The 22816-nt window shown below is 46.7% G+C and overlaps 1 protein-coding gene across 1 annotated transcript in view; it reads right to left on the minus strand.

Annotated features, from left to right (window-relative positions):
* mdn1 (midasin AAA ATPase 1) overlaps nucleotides 1-22816 on the minus strand; it is an 80724-nt gene that overhangs the window by 12974 nt on the left and 44934 nt on the right. Inside the window, exons 57-85 of the mRNA XM_088626750.1 lie at nucleotides 20890-21133; nucleotides 20522-20645; nucleotides 18703-18870; nucleotides 18275-18489; nucleotides 17402-17792; nucleotides 15846-15958; nucleotides 14921-15584; nucleotides 14006-14161; nucleotides 13139-13415; nucleotides 12570-12805; nucleotides 12232-12327; nucleotides 12049-12143; nucleotides 11792-11916; nucleotides 11408-11563; nucleotides 10647-10756; nucleotides 10268-10341; nucleotides 9878-10061; nucleotides 9121-9274; nucleotides 8416-8562; nucleotides 8055-8181; nucleotides 7582-7687; nucleotides 7078-7193; nucleotides 4782-5228; nucleotides 4349-4578; nucleotides 3777-3920; nucleotides 3190-3368; nucleotides 2626-2787; nucleotides 1978-2115; nucleotides 1419-1557 (exon numbers count right to left, since the gene is read on the minus strand). Of these exons, the coding sequence (XP_088482876.1) occupies nucleotides 1419-1557; nucleotides 1978-2115; nucleotides 2626-2787; nucleotides 3190-3368; nucleotides 3777-3920; nucleotides 4349-4578; nucleotides 4782-5228; nucleotides 7078-7193; nucleotides 7582-7687; nucleotides 8055-8181; nucleotides 8416-8562; nucleotides 9121-9274; nucleotides 9878-10061; nucleotides 10268-10341; nucleotides 10647-10756; nucleotides 11408-11563; nucleotides 11792-11916; nucleotides 12049-12143; nucleotides 12232-12327; nucleotides 12570-12805; nucleotides 13139-13415; nucleotides 14006-14161; nucleotides 14921-15584; nucleotides 15846-15958; nucleotides 17402-17792; nucleotides 18275-18489; nucleotides 18703-18870; nucleotides 20522-20645; nucleotides 20890-21133 (5517 nt within the window). The remainder of the gene's footprint in view (nucleotides 1-1418; nucleotides 1558-1977; nucleotides 2116-2625; nucleotides 2788-3189; nucleotides 3369-3776; nucleotides 3921-4348; nucleotides 4579-4781; nucleotides 5229-7077; nucleotides 7194-7581; nucleotides 7688-8054; nucleotides 8182-8415; nucleotides 8563-9120; nucleotides 9275-9877; nucleotides 10062-10267; nucleotides 10342-10646; nucleotides 10757-11407; nucleotides 11564-11791; nucleotides 11917-12048; nucleotides 12144-12231; nucleotides 12328-12569; nucleotides 12806-13138; nucleotides 13416-14005; nucleotides 14162-14920; nucleotides 15585-15845; nucleotides 15959-17401; nucleotides 17793-18274; nucleotides 18490-18702; nucleotides 18871-20521; nucleotides 20646-20889; nucleotides 21134-22816) is intronic.

The raw sequence follows: 22816 nt of genomic DNA on the forward strand, positions 1-22816 counted from the left end.
CCTCAGAAAGCGTTTATTTAAAGGTTCTACAGTCTTCAAGCGGAGTGAAGTCGGGTAGAGACTCTTTTTACCAAGTAGCAGCCTCGGTTTGTTCCCCGCCGGGCCGCTGGTGAGAAAGAAGATGGGCAAGAGCGAGACAACCAGGTGAGGGCCTCTAACCAGGAGCTCAACGGGCAGTAGAGGGAAGAGCTCTGAGGAGGCTGCGGAGTAACATCGGACTGGTTCCCTGGGCTGGTCAGTCCCCCAGGCTGGGTTTATTCGCAGACTTTGCTATTTTTGCCTGAAATCTAATCTCTCTCGCCCTCGGGGTTGGGTTTAAGTGCAGACCAATTGGTTACGTTACCACCTGGTCAGGGGGATCTGTTACAAAGCTACAAGGAATCAAACTGCAGAGTGAAATTGCTCACATTGACTAAAACTCACAAAACTTAGAGCCCCAGATTAAAAAAACAAAACAAAACAAAGCCAGCAAGATAAAAAGGAAATAATGTGATTAGTCTGAATCCTGACAACTTTCTTCACTTGGATTTCAGCCTATAGCTAAGATGGTAATTGGTCAAAAACAACAAACAGACCACCTCAAACTGGCCATGAACGCGAGAGCCGTTTTCACATCAAAGAACAGAAGTCAGTTTTTTACTTTTTAATTTGAAGTGCTGCTTTAAAGAAAGAAACAGTCCTATAGCATGATTTAATTTCAGGTTCTAAAATTGGATTCGATTTTTTTCCATATAAATTTACAATCGCCTCTTTGTCCTGTTCCCCTCACCAGCAGCAACACCGAATGCCAGCATTATTATTATTATTCATTTATTATTTTATTTATAAAGCACCTTTCCAAACCTTAGGATGCTGTACTAATAAAAAAGCACAATAATAAGTAAAAAACAAAAGCATACAGATGGAATGTAGGTCAATTACACTCACTCAGGCGAGTTTTGAGTTTGGATTTGGAAAGAAATTCTCTCTTGCAGGTTGAGGTTGGGCTTTCCATGACAATGGAGCAGCGACAGAAAGGGCACAATCACCAAATGTCCGAGATTTAGTTCAAGGTACAGTGAGCAAAACACCAGCCAGACCCTGGCTGACTTATACCATCCTGCCCTTAGAGGGACTCGACTAATTTGCGAGTTTGCTGCCTGGGAAACTGTAGTCGCATCTGTCCAGCACTGTGACCGGACTCAAACCTGTGCCCTGATCACAGAGTTCAAACTACTCAGCCAAGAGTGTTCACTGGCTGACGTCTTCACACAACAAAGTTGTAAAACACTTTAAAAAAACATTTAAAGAACAAAACTCTATCCTTAGATCATTCATTGTTTCCATTTACCACTCCACAGGAAAGAGAAAAAGTCAGGATGCTTATTCTTCGCAGTTATTCTTCGCTTATTCTTGCAATTCTTCAAAAATCTACAAACCTGGCTCTTTGCGGTCTCCATCATGTAATTTTCCATCAAAGTCCTCGGACATTTCAATGGCATTGTCTTCCTCTTTGATATCCGCCCTGTCCTGGTCTTCTTCCTTCTTCTCCTGCCCTTCCTGGAACGTGTCCTCCACCTGTGTGCGATTGTTTTAGTTCAGCAGGGAAAACGCACTGAGTTCTTCTCTAAATGAAAGCTACTGTTTCAAATCTAAAAGGGCCCTCGGGTCTGGAAAGGTGCTTAATAATAAAAAAATAATAATCATCATCGTTGTCGTCGTCATCATAAAATTTGCATTTATAAAGCACCTTTCCAAACCCATGGATTGTATTCTTAATGAATAATTCCAGAACATCCTGGTGTTTTGTCAGTGTGCTAATAAAAGCAATGAGAAAGTAAGTAAAAAACACAAGACAACTCTTTCCAAAAATTACAGTTGTGAGAAATGCCCAGAGTTAACCGGAAGGGTGTACTTCAGTTCTCCCTGCTGCTTCATCTCGCTTAGCGCCGAGACACTCCTCACACGGTCACCAGTAGCTCAAGCCGGTGTCCTCACCTGCTCTTCGTTCTCTATCTTGTCGCTGATGTCCTTCGCGCCCTCTCCTTCCCCGATCCCTCCTCCCTCGTAGTCATGGAACTGTGGGGCTCCCTCCCCTGACCCGTCGTCCATCAGCTCCTGGGGAAGGCAGAAGCCCTGGACAAAAAGAGACCGTGGTTGGGAAGGCTTCTCTCTCAGACCAGGAAAGCTCCTCTTCCTCTGGTTCTCTCTTTACACCGTGGGAGGTGAAGCCTCACTGCTAAAACTGGCCTGCTGCAGCGGTGCTCTTGGGTTTGTAACCCAAGGGTATAAAGGAATTATTGAGCTCTGCTACACTACAGCACCTTGCTTTACTAAGGGGTTATGCTGAAAACATCTTGTACAACTACTGTTTTGAGTCATTTTTAGGGCACTTTTCCAAATATTGGAACACACATCAGCTCATTATAGACTGAATTTAATCAAAAGGCCAATAGCAATGTCCAACACTTTCTCTTAACTTTGTGCTCCAAATCGTGTATTATTTACCCCCATCACAAATCTGTGGGCTAAACCTCTCCTCGTATCTGAGTACTCAGGGGAATTGTCCCAGTTTCACAAAGGGGTGTTGAATACCAAGAACACGGCACAGATGAGCCCTAGGGCCCGTGTAGCCACAAGCGATACCTTCAGCGCGAGACTCGTGAAGACGCTGGCCAGCACCGCCAGCAGCTTCCCGGTGCTCCGGTGAGCCCCCAGCGAGACCGCGAGGTAGTGGCGCACCAGCTCGGAGTACACCGCCAGCATCGGCTGCATGCGCAGCAGGCTCCCCATGGCCCCGGCCACCTCCTGCACGGAGAACAGAGCACACAGGAGCGTCAGCAGGAGACACCTGGTGTCCTTTAAGATCAAGCACTTTCCTCGGGGGCTCAACAGGTAAACGCTGCCTAATGGTTAAATGCATTGAAAACATGACACAGTCTGCAAAGCTTTACCAGTAACAGTGGCTAATGCAAGAACTTTAAATTACACACAAGCCTGTCCCTCATCTGGGACTTGGCTTTTCACCTATTCTAATACTCAACACCTAACCTGGTGTTAGGTGTGATTCTGCATCACACAATAATATAAAATGAGAGCTATCATCAGGGATAAATGGAACACACACACACACATACACACACACACACACACACACACACACACACACACACACACATCCAGCTGTTCCTGCCGATGGCAAAAACTAACCCGGTACTGATGTGAGGAACACAAGTCCCGATGTGATCTGAGCATCTCAAGTAGCTGCTCCACTGAACAAGTGACCTTTTGCAGGGAAAGAGACGCCACGTCCATCGACAGTTCGTCCTCCAGCAGTTTGGTCAAATGTCCAGCCTTGAGCAAATCCTCTCCTTGTTCTTTCTCATTTTCTACAAAAATAAAGGAATGTTTTAACTCCTGCTGGAGGACCTACTTCATGCAAGATACAGGTGTAGGGACGTAGATGTTCTTTAAACCAGAACCTCTGGAAAGTAAGGGCTACTTTTATTTTCAATTTCACTACATTTCTTTGAACACTTTTTTGTCTTTGAAAAAGGTGATTTGTGTCTTTACGTACAAAGTCTGATTTTTTTTTGTGTGCACATTTTTTTTAATGGTTTGGACATATTTATTAAAAAAAAACTAATTATAAGACCCCCAAAAATTCACAGAAAAGGTCATCAGACGTGATAGAAAGACAGGAAGCAGGATAATGAAAACGTGATGCGCACTGCGCTGGAGCCACGACACTGATTTCTTAACGAACAGGAAGCGGGAGAGTTCTTCTGGCTCCCTACCGTGCGAGGCCTCATCTCGCTGCTGTCCCTTCCCATCATCACTCTCTTGTCTTCTCTTCACCAGGCTCTGAACTGCACACAGCACGGAGCTGATGCCATTTTCCAGCTGCTCTGAAAAGTCAACTGGGAACGTGTTGGGGAAATCTGAGCAACAGAAAAAGCACACAAAACACGGGCGGTTATTGGATGCGTTGCACTTGCATGTATAATAAGCAGATTTAAAAACTCCTCTATTAATAATGTTAGAAATCTAAGGCATCAAGGAGGGCATCTCTTTGATCAAAAGTTATTTTTCGTGACCACATTTTTATTTTAACAAAGAACACAAAAAAAATCAAGACCTCAACTGCTTAATTTTCATATCAAAACCACAGAAATGAATAAATCTATAATGTAAAAAAAAAAAACAGAAGTCTTCAAAAACTTTATAAATATTCAGAGGAAGAAAAAGCTCACCAGCCGTCTTGTAAATATTCTGAATTGTGATATTATGTAAAGACACTAAAGGGTTCATATGATGTGACTCCTCTGAAGAGCCTGTGAGGTCCAATTAGAGAAGCCTCATCCCTTACCGCTCTCAGTACTGCCCAGAGTGAGCAGCTGTGTCTTCCAGGAGGTGAATTCTGTCAGGCTGTTTTCCACCTCAAGTCTGAGGTACTGCAGGCTCTGCGACAAGGCTGGTTGGGCCTGGTTGGCAGTCTGGGCCGCAGGAGCTGGGTTAAAGAGCTTCTCCACGGGCGACAGCTGAGCAGCCACACCTCCAAGCTGACTGAGCCCCGAGCAGCACGCCGAAAAGTGGCTCCTGTGGGTAAAACAGCATGAGGCTTAAAGCTGTCGAGTTTTATGATTCAGTATGGATCCCAGTCAATTAACTTCTAATTGAAGCTAATTTTCTCTGTACCCTCTGGGACTTCCCAATCCACCTAAAGGAAAACACGTGTGGAATACTGCGGCCTGCTTTGGAGAAAGATACGCATGTGGCCACCTTCAACAGCATTTGCTTACCAGCTCTGCAACTTCCCTTCTGTAGGCCAGGGGTTGAGCTCATCGAGCTTGGCCTTTAGTGCCTTTGTTTCAGCCAGCATCCTCGTCACTCGGGCAGTCAGCTCTGTCCAGGCAGGGTCAGCTCTCCTCATGCGGCATCCAGCTGGCAAGCTGTCGGCGGCCAGGGGAGAGGGGCACCCCACTGCAGGATCGATCTCGGGGCTCCCTCTGCCCGCGGGCGCTTCAATGACCTGCGCACCTTCAGCCGAGGCAGGGGCAGAGGGCTTCTCCTCCGGGCAGCACCGCAGGGTCAAGGACAGCTGCTCCAGCACCAGAACACACTGCGCCGCAAGAGCCTGGCTCCGGCGGGTCCACTGGAGCAGCGGCTCCTGAGGCGGCAGCACGCAGTCCGCCCCCACGGGCTGGCTCGTGCCCGACTGGATCTCCTGGATACAGCTCAGCAGTTTTCTAGGGGAGATACATCAAGAGGTGTTACCACTGCTGCCAGTATTGCCACAACGACACGCCTCATCCTCATCCGTTTCTCATTTCTAAAAGCCGACGCTGAAACTGTGGAGTTTCATTCCAAATAGGTCTCAGAATGCCACCAATGATCAAAATGGGTAATTTAATCGAAATCAGTACCTGGATGGGAGACCGGTTGGGAATAGCTAAGGTTGTTGCTGGAAGAGGTGTTAGTGGGACCAGTAGGGGACGCTCACCCTGCGGTCTGTGTGGGTTCTAATACCCCAGTATAGTGACGGGGACACTATACTGTACAAAGGCGCCATCCTTCAGATGAGACGTAAAACTGAGGTCTTGACTCTCTGTGGTCATTAAAAATCCCAGGGTGTTTCTCGAAAAGAGTAGGGGTGTTACCCCGATGTCCTGGCCAAATTCTCCCTGAACTTTACCAATCATGGCTTCCTAATAATAATAATAATAATAATAATAATAATAATAATAATAATAAACTTTATTTTATATAGCGCCTTTAAAGGTGGCTTCTCAAAGCGCTTTACAGGATGACAATAACAATAAATAAGAAGACTACAACAATAAATAAGAAAATTTCACAAGACAGGACACAATTATAATTACAACAATACAACAATAACAATAGAGGAGACCGTGGAAGATGGTATTAAGAAGAGCAGAGGGGTGAAGAATGGAACCAGTTAAGTAAAGGCTTTTCTGAAAAGGAGGGTTTTGAGTCTGGATTTGAAGGAGTTTAGAGAAGGTGACTCTCTAATATCCTTGGGCAAGGAGTTCCAGAGCTTGGGGGCATAGCAGGAGAAGGCCCTGTCGCCCATACAATGTAGACGGGCTTGGGGGACAGTAAGGAGGGCAGAATTTGAAGAGCGGAGGTTGCGAGGTGGGGAGTAGGGCGATAAAAGTTCAGACAGGTATTGAGGTGCCAAGCCATGTAAAGCCTTGTAGGTGAGCATGAGGATTTTAAAGTCTACGCGGAATTTGACCGGAAGCCAGTGCAAGGACTCCAGGATAGGAGTAATGTGAACACTTGCACTAGATCTGGTCAGGATTCTGGCTGCTGAATTTTGGACATACTGCCAAATCAATGCCCATCAATGAATTGGCTTCATCACTCTGGTCTCCTTTCCACTGATAGCTGGTGTGTGTGAGCGTACTGGCTGTTGCATCATCCAGGTGGGGGCAACACACTGGTGGTGGTAGTGAGATTCCCTATTACCTGTAAAGTACTTTGAGTGGAGTGACCAGAAAAGCACTATATAAGTAAAAGGATGATGAAGCTTACAGAAGAAATGTCATTCTTCTCCTTTGTGAAAGGCCATTGAAAGCAATCTGAAGGCAGATTAATTGTTGAGTGTGAAACAACAAGCAACTGATAACTGGCCACATTTTAGTCACACAGGGGATGTTGCAACAGTGTTACAGTGTTCACAGCTCTAAAGAATTGTTGTTTTATACTGGGAGGAGGTACAGTAATGATTTTTCGAGGAGTCTCGTTCAGGTATATTAGTTGGATAACAATATGTGTGCCACCATTAACTGATATTCCAGTAAGTCTGACCATATACATTTGTAAACTGATTTAAATATTACTTTAGTTGATACCAATATTTAACTAGTTGATGGGATGAACTTCTGGAAAGACACCTTCACAGTTTCTGTGTCCTTCCTACAACATCAAAATGTACTTGGTATGACTCAGTCCAGAATGATCTATTACTTGCCAAAGCAGTCAAAGATCGGATAAAACTGGTAACACTTAAGATTCGTCACCAAAAGTTACTTGAAAGAGCAGAGAGAGGAGATGGCTAAATAATAGACCTACCTAAGGTGGACCCAGTTCTGTGTAAGTCTTGCCAGCCTCTTCCTCTGTCTGATCAGCAGCTTGAGCAGATGAGCTGAGAATCCCTTACAGCGCTCCACGCTGCCCAGGCCCAGCTCCTGCAACACACAGCCGCCACTGAGACACTGGGGCAAGAACTCTTCAACTCTTTTTACTGTAACTCGTTTTACAGCTCCTGCAACACACAGCCACCACTGAGACACTGGGGCACGAACCCTCGGATCAGCTCTTTTTACTGTAACCCCAGCAAGGGCCACATGGCTGGGTTAGGTAACACCGCCAACACAAATAACACAGCAGATATAATGCGTTCATTTGAAGTGCATCTGAAAGGAGAGCTGGCCAAGACAAGACATTTAACACAACGCTCCCACAGTGGCAGAGTTGGTTCAAAAGCAACAAACGACGAGGAGAGTGAGGCCTCGTTAGAGGGCTGTTCTTTCCCACCACAGTGTTTACCGCCGTTCACTCCTTCTCCAGTCTTACCTTGGCGGGAGTCTGGAGAGCAGTGTGCAGCGCGGCCAGGCGGGCCTGGGACCTGTAGAAATACTTCTGACAGCCTTCCCACGCCGCAGTCATTTCCGCCAACAGCCTGTAAACAGTCACATCCCAACTCTCACAGTTCTTCATCAACTTTTCCGTCTTATCTCAGACTCAGAGAAAAAAGTGGTTCTTTTAAATCGTACGAATTTGATTCACAGTGCGTCTCCCACCGAGACTGACAACAGGCTATAGCAGGGATACACCTACACCAATATCACGGTCAGAGACGAGCCAACAAGCTTTAAAGAGCACTAGGCTGCTTCCCACACTTTGCAGATCACATTCCAGGTAATAAAGGCAAATCTAAAAAAAGTATTTTCTGCGCATACACCAGTGAGGTACTTCTGTGTTAGAAGGTTTGAACGCATTCTCTCTGAAACTGTCCACTGTTTCTAACAGGCCCCTGGTGTCCTTACGTGCTCTCCTGCTTGTCTGCAGCCTTCACCACAGATAGGGCACTTCTCAAATCCAGGGGCTCCAGGCACAGAGTCTCCACGGGGTCAGCTACTCGCCTCCAGGTCACTCCTTTCCGGTAGGACAAGCCTATGTGTAGCAGTAACACAGTCAGCAGAAGAACCTTACATTTGCTGCTTCAGATACAGAGCACCTTTCTGGTGGGAACTCTAGCCGATGACTGCAGTGGTCTCTTGACACAAGGAAGTTGGATTCCGCAGCAGACACTCAGAGATGGGGGGCAGCAAGATGAGATGTTCCATTACACAACATCCTGACAGTGGAAAATATGACTGCCAGTTCCCAAGACAGAAACAAACTTACCAATCTGAGCCAGCATCTTAAACAAATCCGAGAGGGCTCTCTGTTTGTGCTGAAGGATATGCTTGACCTCTGACTTCTGCTTCTCCTTTTCTGCTGATGGGGTCACAGTGAGCTTCTGGAGCTCGTGCACTGATGTTATGACTTCAGCTGCAATTACGCCAAAAATGAGAGAAACACAAGTTTTCATAACGCAATTATACAGTACTAGCATATAAACCTACATCTCTATATACTTAAAAGCGACCAGCACCATGTATAAAAAACTGCTTAATTGAGCTTATTACTTGTCCATGAGCTTTTATACTATGGTTTCCACTTCAGAAAGTTGAAATCTTCCCTACAGAGCTTCAAGAGATATTCATTTCAGTTTGCCGAACATAAGTATTTCTGATCAAAGAAGCACACAGGCATAAGCACGCTAATTTTCCCAGAAGCCCAATTAATGCTTTTGGACACTGGGAGGAAACCGGAGCATTTGGTAGAAACCCAGACAAACGTGGCAGAAACATACAAACTCCACACAGTCAGCAGCCCAGAAGCTGAACGCAGGTCCTCTATGCTGCAAGGCAGCAGTGCTAACCATTATGTCACTGGGCTGTCTGCTTTAATTATCACGGCATACTTTTATTAATTTGACTAAAGGAGTTTGCAGGTGTTTCTAGATCGATACAGTGTCATGTTTACACTGGACATCTCCATCTTTACCAGTAAACTGATCCAGCTCCTCTGTTAACTCTGGCAACGGACTCTTCTTGACCAGGTTGACACACATCTTCTTCATCTTCCCCGTGAGGAAGGGCAGGCGGACTTGCAGGGATGAGGGGTCCAGTGGGGTGGGTCCTTCCTGGGGGACTTCAGCCTGCCAGACCCAGTACACAATTCAGTTCAGTGATATACCCTGGTGAGCACGCACTGGGCATCGGGAACTTCTCTGTGCTGTAATGAATTCGCCTATTTCAAAAACTGCAAAATGTTTATTTTATAAGTTAAACTATTCAATATTATCCACAGTGCATAAGAACCTAAGTTCTCATAGGCGTTAGGACCCAAACAGACTACTCACCCTGCAACACCCTGTTGTCTACAACAAAATATTTTAAGACACTGCCGCAATATTATTTTCAACATTTATATTGTCACTTATAAATCCCAAGTTCTCCCAAGATGATCTACCAAGAAATATATCTTTCAATAGTAGAATATGATGTGACACAAATGAATGGATTTAAAACAGCAGTGGTTACTTCACTGATTATTTTAAAACTGGTTGGACTATTAACATCTGCTTTTACCGAATGTCACTAGTATATATAAAAGATGGAATCAGCGTAGCAAGTATTTCATCTCACAGTAAATGTTTTCAGTGGGAATCTGAAGAAGAGAAAGACCAGAGCTTTTTCTGCGGGTCTTGTTATAAAAGTTAGTTAGAAAGCTAGAAGGCGTCTTTCCCCGTGAAGATTACCTGGGATATTTTTCCTCTCCCTGGGATGACCCTCTGCAGGGCTCTGTGGAGCCTGTGGATGGGCGTGTCCTCTGGCTGACTATCCACACAGTCCAGATCTGCACTGCTCCCCTGCTCTGTCAGGGCAGGGCAGCACGGACCGCTCAGAGCCGCCTCGAACTTCTTCACAAATTTAAAAAGGGTTCTGAATAAAAAAATAAGAGCAAGCATTTAAATCACTGTCCAATCTGGATTTACACGTTAGGCAGACGCATACATGCATGCATGAATGCACACCTAAATGATTCATTTCCTTAAAGCTAGGTTAATCTTTAAGAACTGATCGGGGAATTCGGCACATTAGAACATTAATATTCCACAACATGTGATATCGCGCTGTATGAATCTCACCGGTGAGTCTTTTCCACCGACTGCTTGATTGACCAGAAACTAACGTCATTCCACCTGGAGATTTTCACAAAGTCCTGCAGGTGGAGAGCGTGAGAAAGAAGAAGTGAACGTGTGTTTGGTAAAAACGAAACTTGGATAAACTACGTGCTTTCAAATGGCCATTAATTTAGCTTCGCTTATTGAGAAGCAGATTAACTTCTACAGCTATAGCTCCAACCATGTGCGCAGGGCATCTGTGAGGTTAGGTCAGAACTGTAGCATTAACAGATGACAAAAACAAAAACAAATCCCAAGAAAAAACAACAGATAACAGGTGAGGCGAGATTCGCTAAATGTTCAAATGTTTTAATTTTGTTCAAAAGACAAGATTTCTTTTTACCTTCAATTCCTTTTCAATGGGATGACGGAGTTCACTGATTTTTGTCTGAACACTCTCAGAAAACTGCTTGTAGTAGTTGTACAAGTTCCACAAGAGGCTACACAGGGATTCTGCAGAACCAGACATATTCATCAAATTGAGAAAAACTGTTTCTACCACACATTAGTGATGACAACTAAATTTACTTTTTACATATCATAAAACACTGCATTAATGTTGATCTGGACAAGCTTTAATTATAAATAGTATGAAATAGGCATGAAACTTTCAACGTTTGTATGAGAATTGAGTCAACAGCCTGTACTAAGAAGAGAAATCTTCAATTGCCAGTACTGATCTCCATTACATGCTTTTAATATTACTCATTTTATTTGGCTGACCACTTTACCCAAAGCAATCTACAAAAGGTACCCATTCTGGGAATTTTTCCGGAGCAATGTTTTGGGTGAAGTACCTAGGTCAGGGGTAGAAAAGCAGTGTCTCCATTGGAAGTCGAACCCACAACCTCCCAGTGAGAAGTCCAGAACCCTACATACTGCTCCACACTGCTACCCTCTGTAGGGACTGATGGACACAGCACACTACTGCAGACTTGCAGGAGGGTTTTCACTTTTCAAACATGACCAAGCAGTATTGTAAGACAAGTTCAACCCTGATGCCACTGCACAAGTGAAGAATGACTTTGAAAAGGGAACACGGTGGGGCCGGTTTTTAATCCGGGGTGCGGTATCGGAGAGGCTGTGGGGGGAGGGCGCGCCCACCTTTCTCCTCCTGCTGAGGGGCGAGAAGCACGTGGCAATGGAAGGCCAGCAGCATGTCCAGGCGGGTGTGGAACTCCCCCAGTGAGGCTCCCTCTATGAAGGCCTGCAGCGTGGTGGACACCGAGGACAGAGAGGACGCCCCCTCTGCATCTCCATCTGTGAGAGAGACAGGCAGCCGAGCAGTCATGCCTGACAGCCCAAGAAAAACAAAATATTCTTCCCCATCTTAACAGAAAGCTAACACTCACGCCAAGCACCTCTGTGAAGTTAGGGCTGATTAGTGAAAGGAAAATGCAACGTCTTTCCATTTTAAGAGTTTCACTTAAGTAACTATTTCATAAACATCTGCTGCACACAAAAAGGCCAAGAGCAGCGGACCATTACCAGCCATGCCGCCCTGTCTGTGGTCCTGCAGGTGCTTCTCCACCAGCTGGTAAATGGAGAACCAGCGCTGGGTGGACTTTTCCGCGTGGCGCTTCAGTGCGTTGTCGAGGCTGCTGGACCAACAGCTGTGCAAGGTGGACAAACAGACATGTGATTCCCATAGAGCATCTGCTGGCGGAAGGAGCAGGCGACAGTAACACTCAACACTTCCGCTTTAAAATCGGGAAGAGTCCTGCGGCCAACACGCCAGCTCTTACTTCAGTTCCAGTCTGCGCCACTGTATGACGAGCCGCGTCACGGCTTCCAGCTCCTTCCTCAAAGACACGGACCGGCTGGCGTTGCTCTCCCAGTCCTGGGAAAGCGGAGGAGAAGTCGGTTACAGGACACTGCTCCGTCTCGCCCAGGGGAAGAGTCCGTCTAATCGGACGCGCCTGCCTCACCTGTGCTTTAGCTAGCAGAATCTCTAGGCCATTCAGGAACTTGGCCAGCGGGCTCGATAGGCTGAATCCCAGGATTCGCTCCATCACAACCAAGAGCTGAAACGAAACCACATGCGCACCCGTTTCACAGACATGTAGAGACACAGTGGATTCGGCAAAAATCGAACACCTCTGACAGCTACTTGCTCTTGCTTCTGTGGATCCATTTTGCAAAGCCTTTCCAACCCAACTGCGCCTGAAACCACCCGTGGCCCGACCCTGAAATTCCTCGATCCCCATCCCCCCCGTAGTGAAGGGCGGGGCGGTTTTATAGAGGCAGCAGAGCGCGATGCCCTCACCTGCACGAGCGCGGGGTGCTCAGGCCAGTCCTCCAGCCGTTGCTTGACCGCCTGGCCGAGCCCTTCCAGGACGGGCAGGCACTGCCGCGCCTCGGCCGTGTTGGGGTGCTGGTAGAAGTCGTAGGGCCCCCTGGATTCCAGCTGTAGGTCAGGCTGCCCCCCACCTCTGACTGCGTTCAGAAGGAGCGAGCCCAGCAGGAGGTGGCTCCCCATCAGCTGCGCATTCACATCCGAGCCTGAAAGAAAGCGTGCGGATTTCAGGAGGGACAAGGTTTCTAGTACCTGACAACGGTAACAAGAATGAACAGTACATTTTGCCTAGCAGACGGCCTTATCCAGCGAGATTGGCGGCCCTTAATTCCGGATTAGGAGATTTTAAACGTCAACATCAGGAAAAATGACAAAAAAGCAAATGATCCACGCAGTCCCAAGTTTTTATGAAACACCCTGGACGTATATTGCCAACTGTGATGTAAAATGCATGTTACATCTTGACGATTCTACCTCCTTAACAACTGTGAGGTGGAACACTGGATGCCCCTACAATAGAAAGAGACGCGTATACATACCAATCAAGTGATAGAAGCGCGTTATCAAGGGGGCTGCGATCTGATAGGATGACACAAGAGCGCGGAGAAGGTCTTTTTCATAACTGGCTGGCAGGTGGGGTTGATACCACAGTGAGCGAGAGAATCCCAGGCACAGCTGCTGATGAACCTGCACCACCATGTTCATGCAGCTCTGAGAGACAGAGCCGCTGTCTGCCAGCTCGCTCTCTGTATTCTCTTCCTCCGCCATGGCGGCATCCTGCTCGAGGCTGGGCTCCGATGTGATGTCTGCGAAATCCTGTGTAATAGAGCAAGCAGAGCTTAAGCATAGCACTAAGGATATAATACAAACCTAAAACAAGCCACATACATCAAACAAATTGAGCATGGACTGTAAATAAAAAAAACAACGTCTGTGTTGGAGAAATAAAGTGTTGCAGAATTTTTTTCCCCACTTCCCCTTAAAAGCCAGTCAGGAGTCCACCTCAGAAATTAAAAGACGTTTTTATTTCACGCGCATGAGGGCGAAACACACACAGAGATGCTTGGTGTATGCGTCTCAAAGTGATTAAACAGAAGAACAGCCCTTTAATATTTGTATCTAGCACGCTTTCCTGCGCTGATCAGAATGGCAGCGTTCCAGAATCATGCACAGCTTCCTCTCCCCTATATGCCGAAGACAACTTCTTTCAACAGAATAGGCGACTTCGTTTCGTAACATGCGCTCACAACACAGCAGCCCTCGAGACCCGGGGCTCTTCCACTCCAGGCCAAACCAGTGCTGAATGTCCAGAGCTCACAGAGGCCCTCTTCACAGCAGCAGCAAGACGCTGTTCAAGGTCAGCAGGCTCACCAGAAGCAGCCTGCGCGGCGGCGGGAGCAGGTTACCTTGCCGTACTGGGGAAAGGAGCGCCGGAAGGCCCTCTCCTCCTGCTCCTCCTCGCCGGCTCCGGGCCCGTGGCTGCGGGCGCGGTACAGGCTGGCCTCCTCCCGCTCTCGCTCCCGCGCGCGCCGCTCCTGCTCGTCCCACTCGTTGACGACGGCCTGGGAACAGCGACGCCTGGCGTCAGTCTCGCGGCGGGGACGAGGTCGCGCACGATTTTCTCAACGGCTCCCCGAGGAGCCCCGTGAAGACGGCACCCCTACCGAACAGCCCCAACAGTGAGACCCACCGCACTCGCACTGCTTTCCTGGCTGCCTAGAGGGTCCTGTATTCGAGATCTTGTTGCTGACTCTGAACAACCTGACTCCATCACACATCTCTGAACTCCTCCATGTGCACACTATCCCCCGCAGGCTCCATTCAGGTCACTATCGCTGTGCGCCGGACTAAATCACGGACTTCGGTGACCGTGCCTTCTCTGTCGCTGCTCCAGTGTTGTGGAATGACCTGCCTCAGACTTTACGTGAGAACTTCTTTCAAGTTTAGATTTGAAGAGAGTTATAAACTTGCCTTTTTACCGAGGTGTTTATCTGCCTACAGTCAACATGTAAAAACCTGTATGCTCTTTTCATTTACTTTTATTGTCTTTTTCTTTGTTCAGGATGTACAGCGTCTTTGGGCTTGAATAAGCGCTTTATAAATAAGTTATCATTATCATCATTTTCATTATTATTATTATCATCATTACTGAGTTCCAAGCTGTGGGGTGCTCTTTGCGCGATGTAACGTTCCCGAGATATAAGCACAAACAAATGAGGTGGGTTTCGTTCTCTGTGCCCTGTGAAGGGGTGCCAACTTCACGGAACTCTCTTCATATCACAGAAAGGCTATAAAATGAGGAGAGGAACTGGAGTATCAACCTGGCAGACATGTCGGAAGAGTCCCACGGTGTCCTCTTCCATCAGGCCCTGAGACAGCGTGTGGCACTGCAGGTAGAGAAGGGCATTCGCCAGCAGAGCCGACGGTCCGGGGATCAGCCTCCGGCTGTCTTGCGGAGGAAGGAGTTTCTCAAGACCCCGGAGCGCGTCCAGGCAGGGCCGAGAGCAGAGGTAGTCGGCGCGGGCCAGGTAGGAGGGAAGGCCGGCAGAGAGGGAGGGGGAAGCCGAGAGGCAAGAGATGAGCTTCGGCAGGCCGGGCAGCGGGGCCAGCGAGGCCGACAGCTCGGAGGCCAGCAGCCTCATGCCGTGCTGCATCTGCAGGACGGCTGCCCGCAGCGGGCCCAACACATCGGGGTAGAGGGCGTACTCCTCCCCCAGCTTCCTGACGAAGTGCTGCTGGGAGGACTGCCAGGCGGCCTCCTCATTCAGCAGGCCCCGCACGCCGGCCCCGGGCCTGGGGGGCCGGAGCGCCCGCAGCAGGCGCGAGAGCAGGCCCTGGATGCGGGCGGGCTGCGCGATGCTGCCGACGTAGTGCTGCACGTCCTGGAAGAGCTGCTTGTACAGGGGCTCCTTGGGGCGGCACGCCTGCTTCCGAGACAGCTGGGCAATCTGGTCTTCCAGCTGCCGCATCCTGGACCAGAGGAACCTGCGGTCACAGAGAGGCAGCGTTTAACTTGCCGCCGAGACGGAATGACAGCACATGTAGCTTCGTTCTAACACCTCAGATTAATTACCTCAGTAATTAAGCCTCAGATTATATGGATTACCTTGAGACTAGGAAGTGCATGCCATCACTCTATGTCCCAGGAGCTGCTGTTCTGTAGGCATTGTACTTGACGATTGGGTACATGTGGAATGTGCACTTGAAAACGCGCGCGCCTATGGTGCAGCAGACTGCGTTACACACCTGATACGGGGGTGATGGTAACTGTGAGAGATGTCCTTCTCTCCCAGCGCAGACCCGGACAGCAGCTGGGCGGACAGGCTGCGAGCTCTCCACTCTTCCTGCAGCGAGCGCAGCTGGAGCACAGACACAGAGCAGCACGGGTCAGCACAGCCCACGCAGTGAGCAGGCATCACCCACCCCTCTGGGGCAGGAGTCTGCAGCTGCTCACAGACTCAGTTTAAGGTGCCTTTAACTGTTTTCCAGAAGAAAACCCTTCATGTCTTATACACATACATACTGTACTGTGGGAGAAATAGACGTTAAGAGTTTGGGGCCTTGCGTTAACATGCAAGCTGAATGGGAACAATCACTGAAACAATAAGTGACTACATGATTTTTTAAAATCTCTTTCTACAGATTACTTCCTTCTACAATTTCTCTAGATTTTGTCACAAAGATATCTTTTTACTCCTCTTTTTTCCTCTCCCTGACCACTTTTGTTCTCTTTCTTCCACATTGACTTACATATCCGAAGAAGTAAAACGTTTTTCTCTTTCTCATTTTCTAACCGACATTAGCCTTGACCTTTTACTCTACTGAAAACTGTAACACACATACTGAGCATCAAAAGAAACCACCTTTAAAACACAATACATTTCCCTGAAAAATAAATATTTTTGCAGCGGGTGTGCCGACACGTCATTGAACAGACAGAGGTAAACAGGGATGACAAACAGGAGCTCTACTATAAAAGTCACTGACTGGCAGCATGAGTGATCAGCTTTGAAGCAATATAAGCTGCACATCTGCAGCATGCTTTGCTCCAGATTAAGGTTGCAGATGCTGCAGAGTTTCTGTCCCATTCCTCTCATTCAGCTTGAAGGTTTCCAGCAAAATTGGAAACAACTACAGGCTTTAGACATCTACGTCAAGCAAACAGTGCAGAATGCTAATATAATCACTGACTGTCATGACCACCCCTTGCAAAGTGAATTTGAACTCCTTCTGTCTGGGTGTCAAATCTAGATAGCGTAGATTCAAGAATAATAGAACTAAGTCTGCTTTTATTCCAGCAACCTGTTCAACTTGGACAATTGACAATCTATACGTTTATTTATTTTCTTTCTCACCATGCATCCGTTAAATATGTTGTGTTATGGCTTTTCCTGCCTTCAAAGCAAATTCCCATCCTTGACAATATTGTTTGTAAGTGAGGGTCCCAGGACTTGATCAACATAGTACCATGTAATCGGGGTGCCCGCACTCACCACACGTAGATTTGGTACATCTACAGCCGCCAGAGTCGCTCGAGCACATCGTGGTCAGTCATGGATGTTCAAGTAATCACAATGACACCAAAACATTTAATCAATGTCCAAAATCCATGTGCTTTAGTTTTCTAAAAATATACATACACTGAGTGATAAGCTTCTTTTGATGCTCAGCGAAAAAAAAAAATCGATACAGTTTACCAGCACTAAAGAATCACAAACAAACGTCTACAAAAGGTCTACAACAGAGGCACCTAAACCTGCAGCGGGCAGTTTCTGCAGAACTATTGCGCAGACCGAACTCACCTCCTCCTGGGCGTAAGTGAGCTTGTACGCTCTTTTCACAGCAGGGTCAAAGATGGTCTGGGGTGTCCAGACCTGGACCTGCAACAGGCCCATGTTGACCCAGAACACAGCGGACCGGGCCAGGGGGGGCAGCTCGCCGTCGGACAGCCTGCCCTGACCGAACTGCTGCAGGCACGTTGTCACGGTGGCAACAAAGCCTTCAGGAAGCAGGTCCGAAGGAAAGGCGGCGCCGAGCACCGACTGCACCGCGTCCACTGCCGCGGCATCTCCCGTCTCGGCCAGGCCCTTACAGCTCTGCAGAAAGCCCTCCTGGAGGTCCGGAGAGAGGAGCCCTGCCAGAGCCTGCAACTGCCTCTGCAGCACCAGCCCCTGAAGCCGGCAGTCTGTGATCCTAGGAGGCAATGAAACACGCCTTCCGGTCTGAACCACTGCGGACGTACTCATAACGAGGCACTGACTTGAGAGTTCGTAAAATAAAACATACTCGTGTTAAAATGGGTGCATAAAAACATAAGAAAGGGTACAAATGAGAGGAGGCCATTCACTGTTTGGTAGTTAGATCTCATCTGAGCATTCCTTGAAAGAAGCCAGGGTAGCGGCTTCAACAACACTGCCGGGTCGCTTGTACCGGACTCCCCCAGCCCCATGATTGAAGTGCCTCCTGCTCTTGATTTGAAGTGCAGTTTCACTTAGCTTCCCCTTGTATTCCCTGGTTTGTTTGTCAACCACAAGGCAAAATCTTATCACGTTCAGGGCATCGGGAATCATAACGAGCGCCGGCACAGCATCGCTGCGGCGTGATCACTTGCGTGTCGAGGTAACCAGGTGAAGCGACGGGCTTTACTTTCCCTCCCCCCCTCCACGGGGCCCTACCTGAAGTCTGCCACGGAGGCGGAGGCCATGTTGGTCCACAGGAGCGTGCCGATGTCCTGCAGCTGCCTTGTCCGCTCCTTCCACTCTCCCAGAGTCACGCGGGAGCAGGAGAGCACCTCAGTGCCGGTGGGCTCCCAGCGAGCGGCCGTCTCGCAGCTGGTCAGGATCTCAAACAGACACTTGGACCACACTGCTCTGCTCATCAGGCCAGGACCCTTTGCCAAAACGGAGGCACACCTCTGTTAGCAGGCCCCAGAGGACACACTTCCCATGCCCACCTCTCAAATCCTCAGCATTACTAAATTAAAAACGAATACATCCTGCTTTGAAGCAGTTTGGCGCAGTACTACTGCAAGTCCCACGAGTCACTTAAAATATAAGGAAGGTCTGGCTCTCATTGTTCAACACAATGAAGTGCACCCACTCACCTTGTCTGCTGTGCTCAGCAGCGTCGGCGGCGGCTTCTGCTCCTCCTTGGAGGTCAGGGGGTCCCACGCCAGCCAGTGCTCGGGGTCAGAGGTCACGGAGCTGCTCCAGAACACTGCCAAGGCCTCGGACAGCAGCTCGCAGCGAAGGAACTGGAGCTCCTCCGCCGGCTGGCCAGAGACAGGACAGACAGTGAGCGAGAAGGACTACCGTCAGAATGGTGACACCTGGCCAGACAGGATCAGACTCCGGGCCAGAAGAGCAGCAAGGAGACAGACTTAAGCCAAGCCCAGTGCTGCAGTGGACTTGCTTCCTGGTGCAAGCCTCTGGCCAAGAGGCGACTGACTGGCTCGTGCTCTACAAACTCGTAGGAAAGGCTTCCTCTAGTGATACAATACTTCTGTTTATGGAACATTGCACGTCAAGCGGGAACAATTTTCCCCATTAACCACTGTTACCTTCCATCTTTGTTTTAGGAATCATTTTATACCTTGATTTCACTATTGTTATTTACATGTACAGAAGGATGACATGTGCAGAAATGCATTAGCATGCCTGTATCAGTATTGGCAAGAACGGACTGGATTTTTTTGTGTTGGCATGTCTTTTAGTGTGTAGGAATGGGCGAGCCTCCTTACTAATTATTAAGGACAAGACCGTGTGCTTTGTACCTGGAAAGAGCTTTAGTTCTATAGCCTTCAAAGAATTAAATCTATCCATTTTAGTACTTCAAAACCCTTCTTGAACTGTGACTCAATGCATCTGATTTTTACCTCTAGCTTGCTGATTTGTTGCAATGTAGATCTGTTCAGCTTGAAGGCATAAGAAATTGTACTGCTCTGTAATACTCTAACTGTATAAAGCTTCGATGTTAAAAAGTGGAAGTAAACTGATTGTCTCTTTTTATCAGCTCTGCCACTGTCAGCTTTTGTTTTACTGCTGATGGTGTTAAAAATAGCCAACTAAAAGTAGTCAACTAAGGGACCATGGGGTCACCTTTGATCTGAGTTTTGCACTGAAAGTTTGCATATTTGCCATGTTGTGAAGGTGTCTTTAAGTCAACTTTGTAAAACACTCATACATGGTCATCTCTCCAATCTGATGCACAGAAACGAATGCACACATTTGTCTTTTTCAGACTTGATTACTGCAATGTAATGCTTGATCATATACATACACCATACTTATCAATATTCAAATTGTTGAAAACTCAGCTGCTTGGATTTTAACTTATACTAAAATGAATCTCTCCTGTTTCAGCTTCCTTGTACTGGCTCCCTGTGGATTTCAGAATATAATTCACAATATTGGTCTCAATTTTAAGTACTTGAAGAGATTGGCACCTGGCTATATTGGTGAACTGTATTCTTTTGCATTTGAACTTTGACCTTATCTCATCACCACAAGGCTGTGGAATGATCCCCCAGCCCTAATTAGATCTTGCAAGACTGTCAATATTTTCAAATCTTACTTTTATCCACTTCAGTTTAATTGTTTATTGTATGAAATGGTGTATTCACGTTTCTCTTTTCTATGAACTCTGTACATTCTTTTACTTTTGTTTTTATTGAAAAGTGGCTCCAAATAATGTCACACCAGGCTGTATATTAAAAGATCACCTGGAATACTACAAACCAGTTAGACTGGAACTTTCCTTACTGATAAAAACAAATAGAAATTAGGGTATACTCTTGAACACCGTCTGTTGAGGTATCTTTTGTACATATTTTCGACAACATAACTACTTCTACAAAAAACTACTTAACGAGATTGTCCTACATTTTCTTTCATAGACATAAAGGACGGAGAGCAGTTTCTGACCTTATCACTGTTCAGTAAAAACCAGAGTCCCTGGAGCTGCTTCACATTCATAGGTGTGGAGTGCAAACAGAAGTTTATGTGCTGAGAAAGATGATTCTTCAAGGGAACGGCAAGGTTACTCTCCCTAGGGTAAAGATGGAACAAGAAATGAAAGCGGGCAATTCCGAAGCCTCGGTGAACAGGATGAGGAGGTCCTGAAAAAACTACGCAAATAACTGTAATCATAACTGAAAATTCTATACAATATCATAATGCAGTCCTCAAAATAAAAATTAAAAAAAAGAAGAGTATGAATGAAGTGGCTGTGACTCCACCAGTCAACCGATTGAGCTGGCACGGTGAAAGGAGGAGGCTGGAGTGGCTCATACCCCTGCGGGGCAGACAGGTCCAGCAGGTCCGCCGTCAGCCGGTACTGACTCAGGACGGCCAGGTGCTCCAGCAGAGGCCACAGCTGCGTCCTTCGGCAGAGCTGCCGGAGGTAGGCCTCGCTGGCCGGGCGGGGGTCCCCGACGCCCCCGTCCTGTTTCTGGCTTGAGTGGGGGACGATCAGGCCCGTCGAGGTCATTTCTGACTGCCGGAGCTCCACAGAGGACCTGAGCACCTCTGAAATTTCTTCATGCCGCAATTAAATGAGATGGAAAAGGGGAAAATAAGGCAGAGAATTTAATAATTTGCGTTTCATTGCATACACTCGATAAAACAGTAGAAAAATTAGAAACAGTAGAAAAACGACCGAGAATAAGGCTGTTGCTATTTACAAATCAATATCCATTTCTTTCACTAGATGTGGACATCACAGTCAGAAGTACACTGAAAGTCTTGTGTGACTTGCAAGGTACCCTTTTTAATTAAAGAATAAAGTACAGTTTAATGGTATTACGTAATGGGTATTAACATCTGTGGTTGTGATGAAGAAATAAAAAGAAAATTCACATCTCTAAAGATAAAAACTATTGATAATTATAAATAACAATCAGTGCAAAAAACATGACTTTTGTGTAAATATGAACCGTTTCCATGCAAACACAGAGTCTAGTCCCAAGTCAGAATCTTCTGATCCTATGCTTATCCTGTTAATTTCATTAATATCACACGAACACCTACAAAATGTACAATCAAATGGCATTCAATAACTATACGACATACACCTATACCTCTTTTAACAAATATTAATTGGATGAAAATGCGATACTAACACGCACATGAATTGTTACCCACAGTTTAGCGAAAGCCAACTTCGAAACTGTGAAGAAGCACTATTTAGAAAAATTTCGAAACCTCCTCCAAAAGAAGAGAATGAAGAGGAAGGCATCATAGGAAGGTTTCATATCGAGTGTCTTTCCTCTAACCAGTGTGGGTGAGCCGCGCACAGCCTCTGGAGCGGCTGGAGAGACATGTGTGAGGCAGTTCAATATGCATGGCTTCATGCGTTGTGTGCGCTTACTTTTCTTAAGAATGCTTGTGGTTTAGACTTTATTATGGACCCTAAAGGGGTTAAGAAAATGACAATTGTGAGTGCGCGTGCAATTACATGAAGAGGATACTGTACAGTATGGTAATGTACTGTACGTAGGTATAATTAATGATGTCTAATAACTGCAGGTAAGCAGTATATTTTATTACTAAAAAACCACAAACCAAAGTATGAGGGTTAGTTATTAATGCTTCTTTTGTCATTTTTGGTGAAAAAAAGTAAAAGTAGGGGGTGACATTTGTGTGGTCTGGAACAGATCATTTTTCCCTATAAGAAATAACGGAAAGAGGTTTTTCGTTTTTATGAATTTTTGCTATATGAAACAGTTTCTCAGAACAAATTCAATATAATACCATTTAATTAATGAAATCATAATTTAATGTCACTGTATTATGGTCATTTAGTTAATTAATTGTTAGAGCTCTTTAAAACTTCTCCACTTTGACGAGATTTAAATCGTTTGAATGATGTTTGAAATGATTCTTGAGCTAAAATCGTCACTTAAAACGCAAACTGGACCCGACTTTTATGACTTCATCTACTGGTCATCCCCTTCAGCTACAGAGTTCTGAATGACCACTCAGGGACACTAGAGGCACCTGGACTGGCAAATATATAATTTAATTGAGGTTACCGGGCCACTAGGCTATAATATTGAGAAGGTGTGATGAAAGAATTAAATATCTCAAATTGTATTACATGGCACATTTGTGTTTCTACGCTCCACTTAGTCCAGATAAACACAGACTTGAAGCATAAAAAACATAGCATTGCACACTCTGCTGTGCTGCTGACGCTCTGCGCAAGCCGCCAGTGTAGAG

This window comes from Lepisosteus platostomus, chromosome 3 (genome assembly GCF_059453375.1).
Source record: "Lepisosteus platostomus isolate fLepPlt1 chromosome 3, fLepPlt1.hap1, whole genome shotgun sequence".
NCBI classification, from domain to species: domain Eukaryota; kingdom Metazoa; phylum Chordata; class Actinopteri; order Semionotiformes; family Lepisosteidae; genus Lepisosteus; species Lepisosteus platostomus.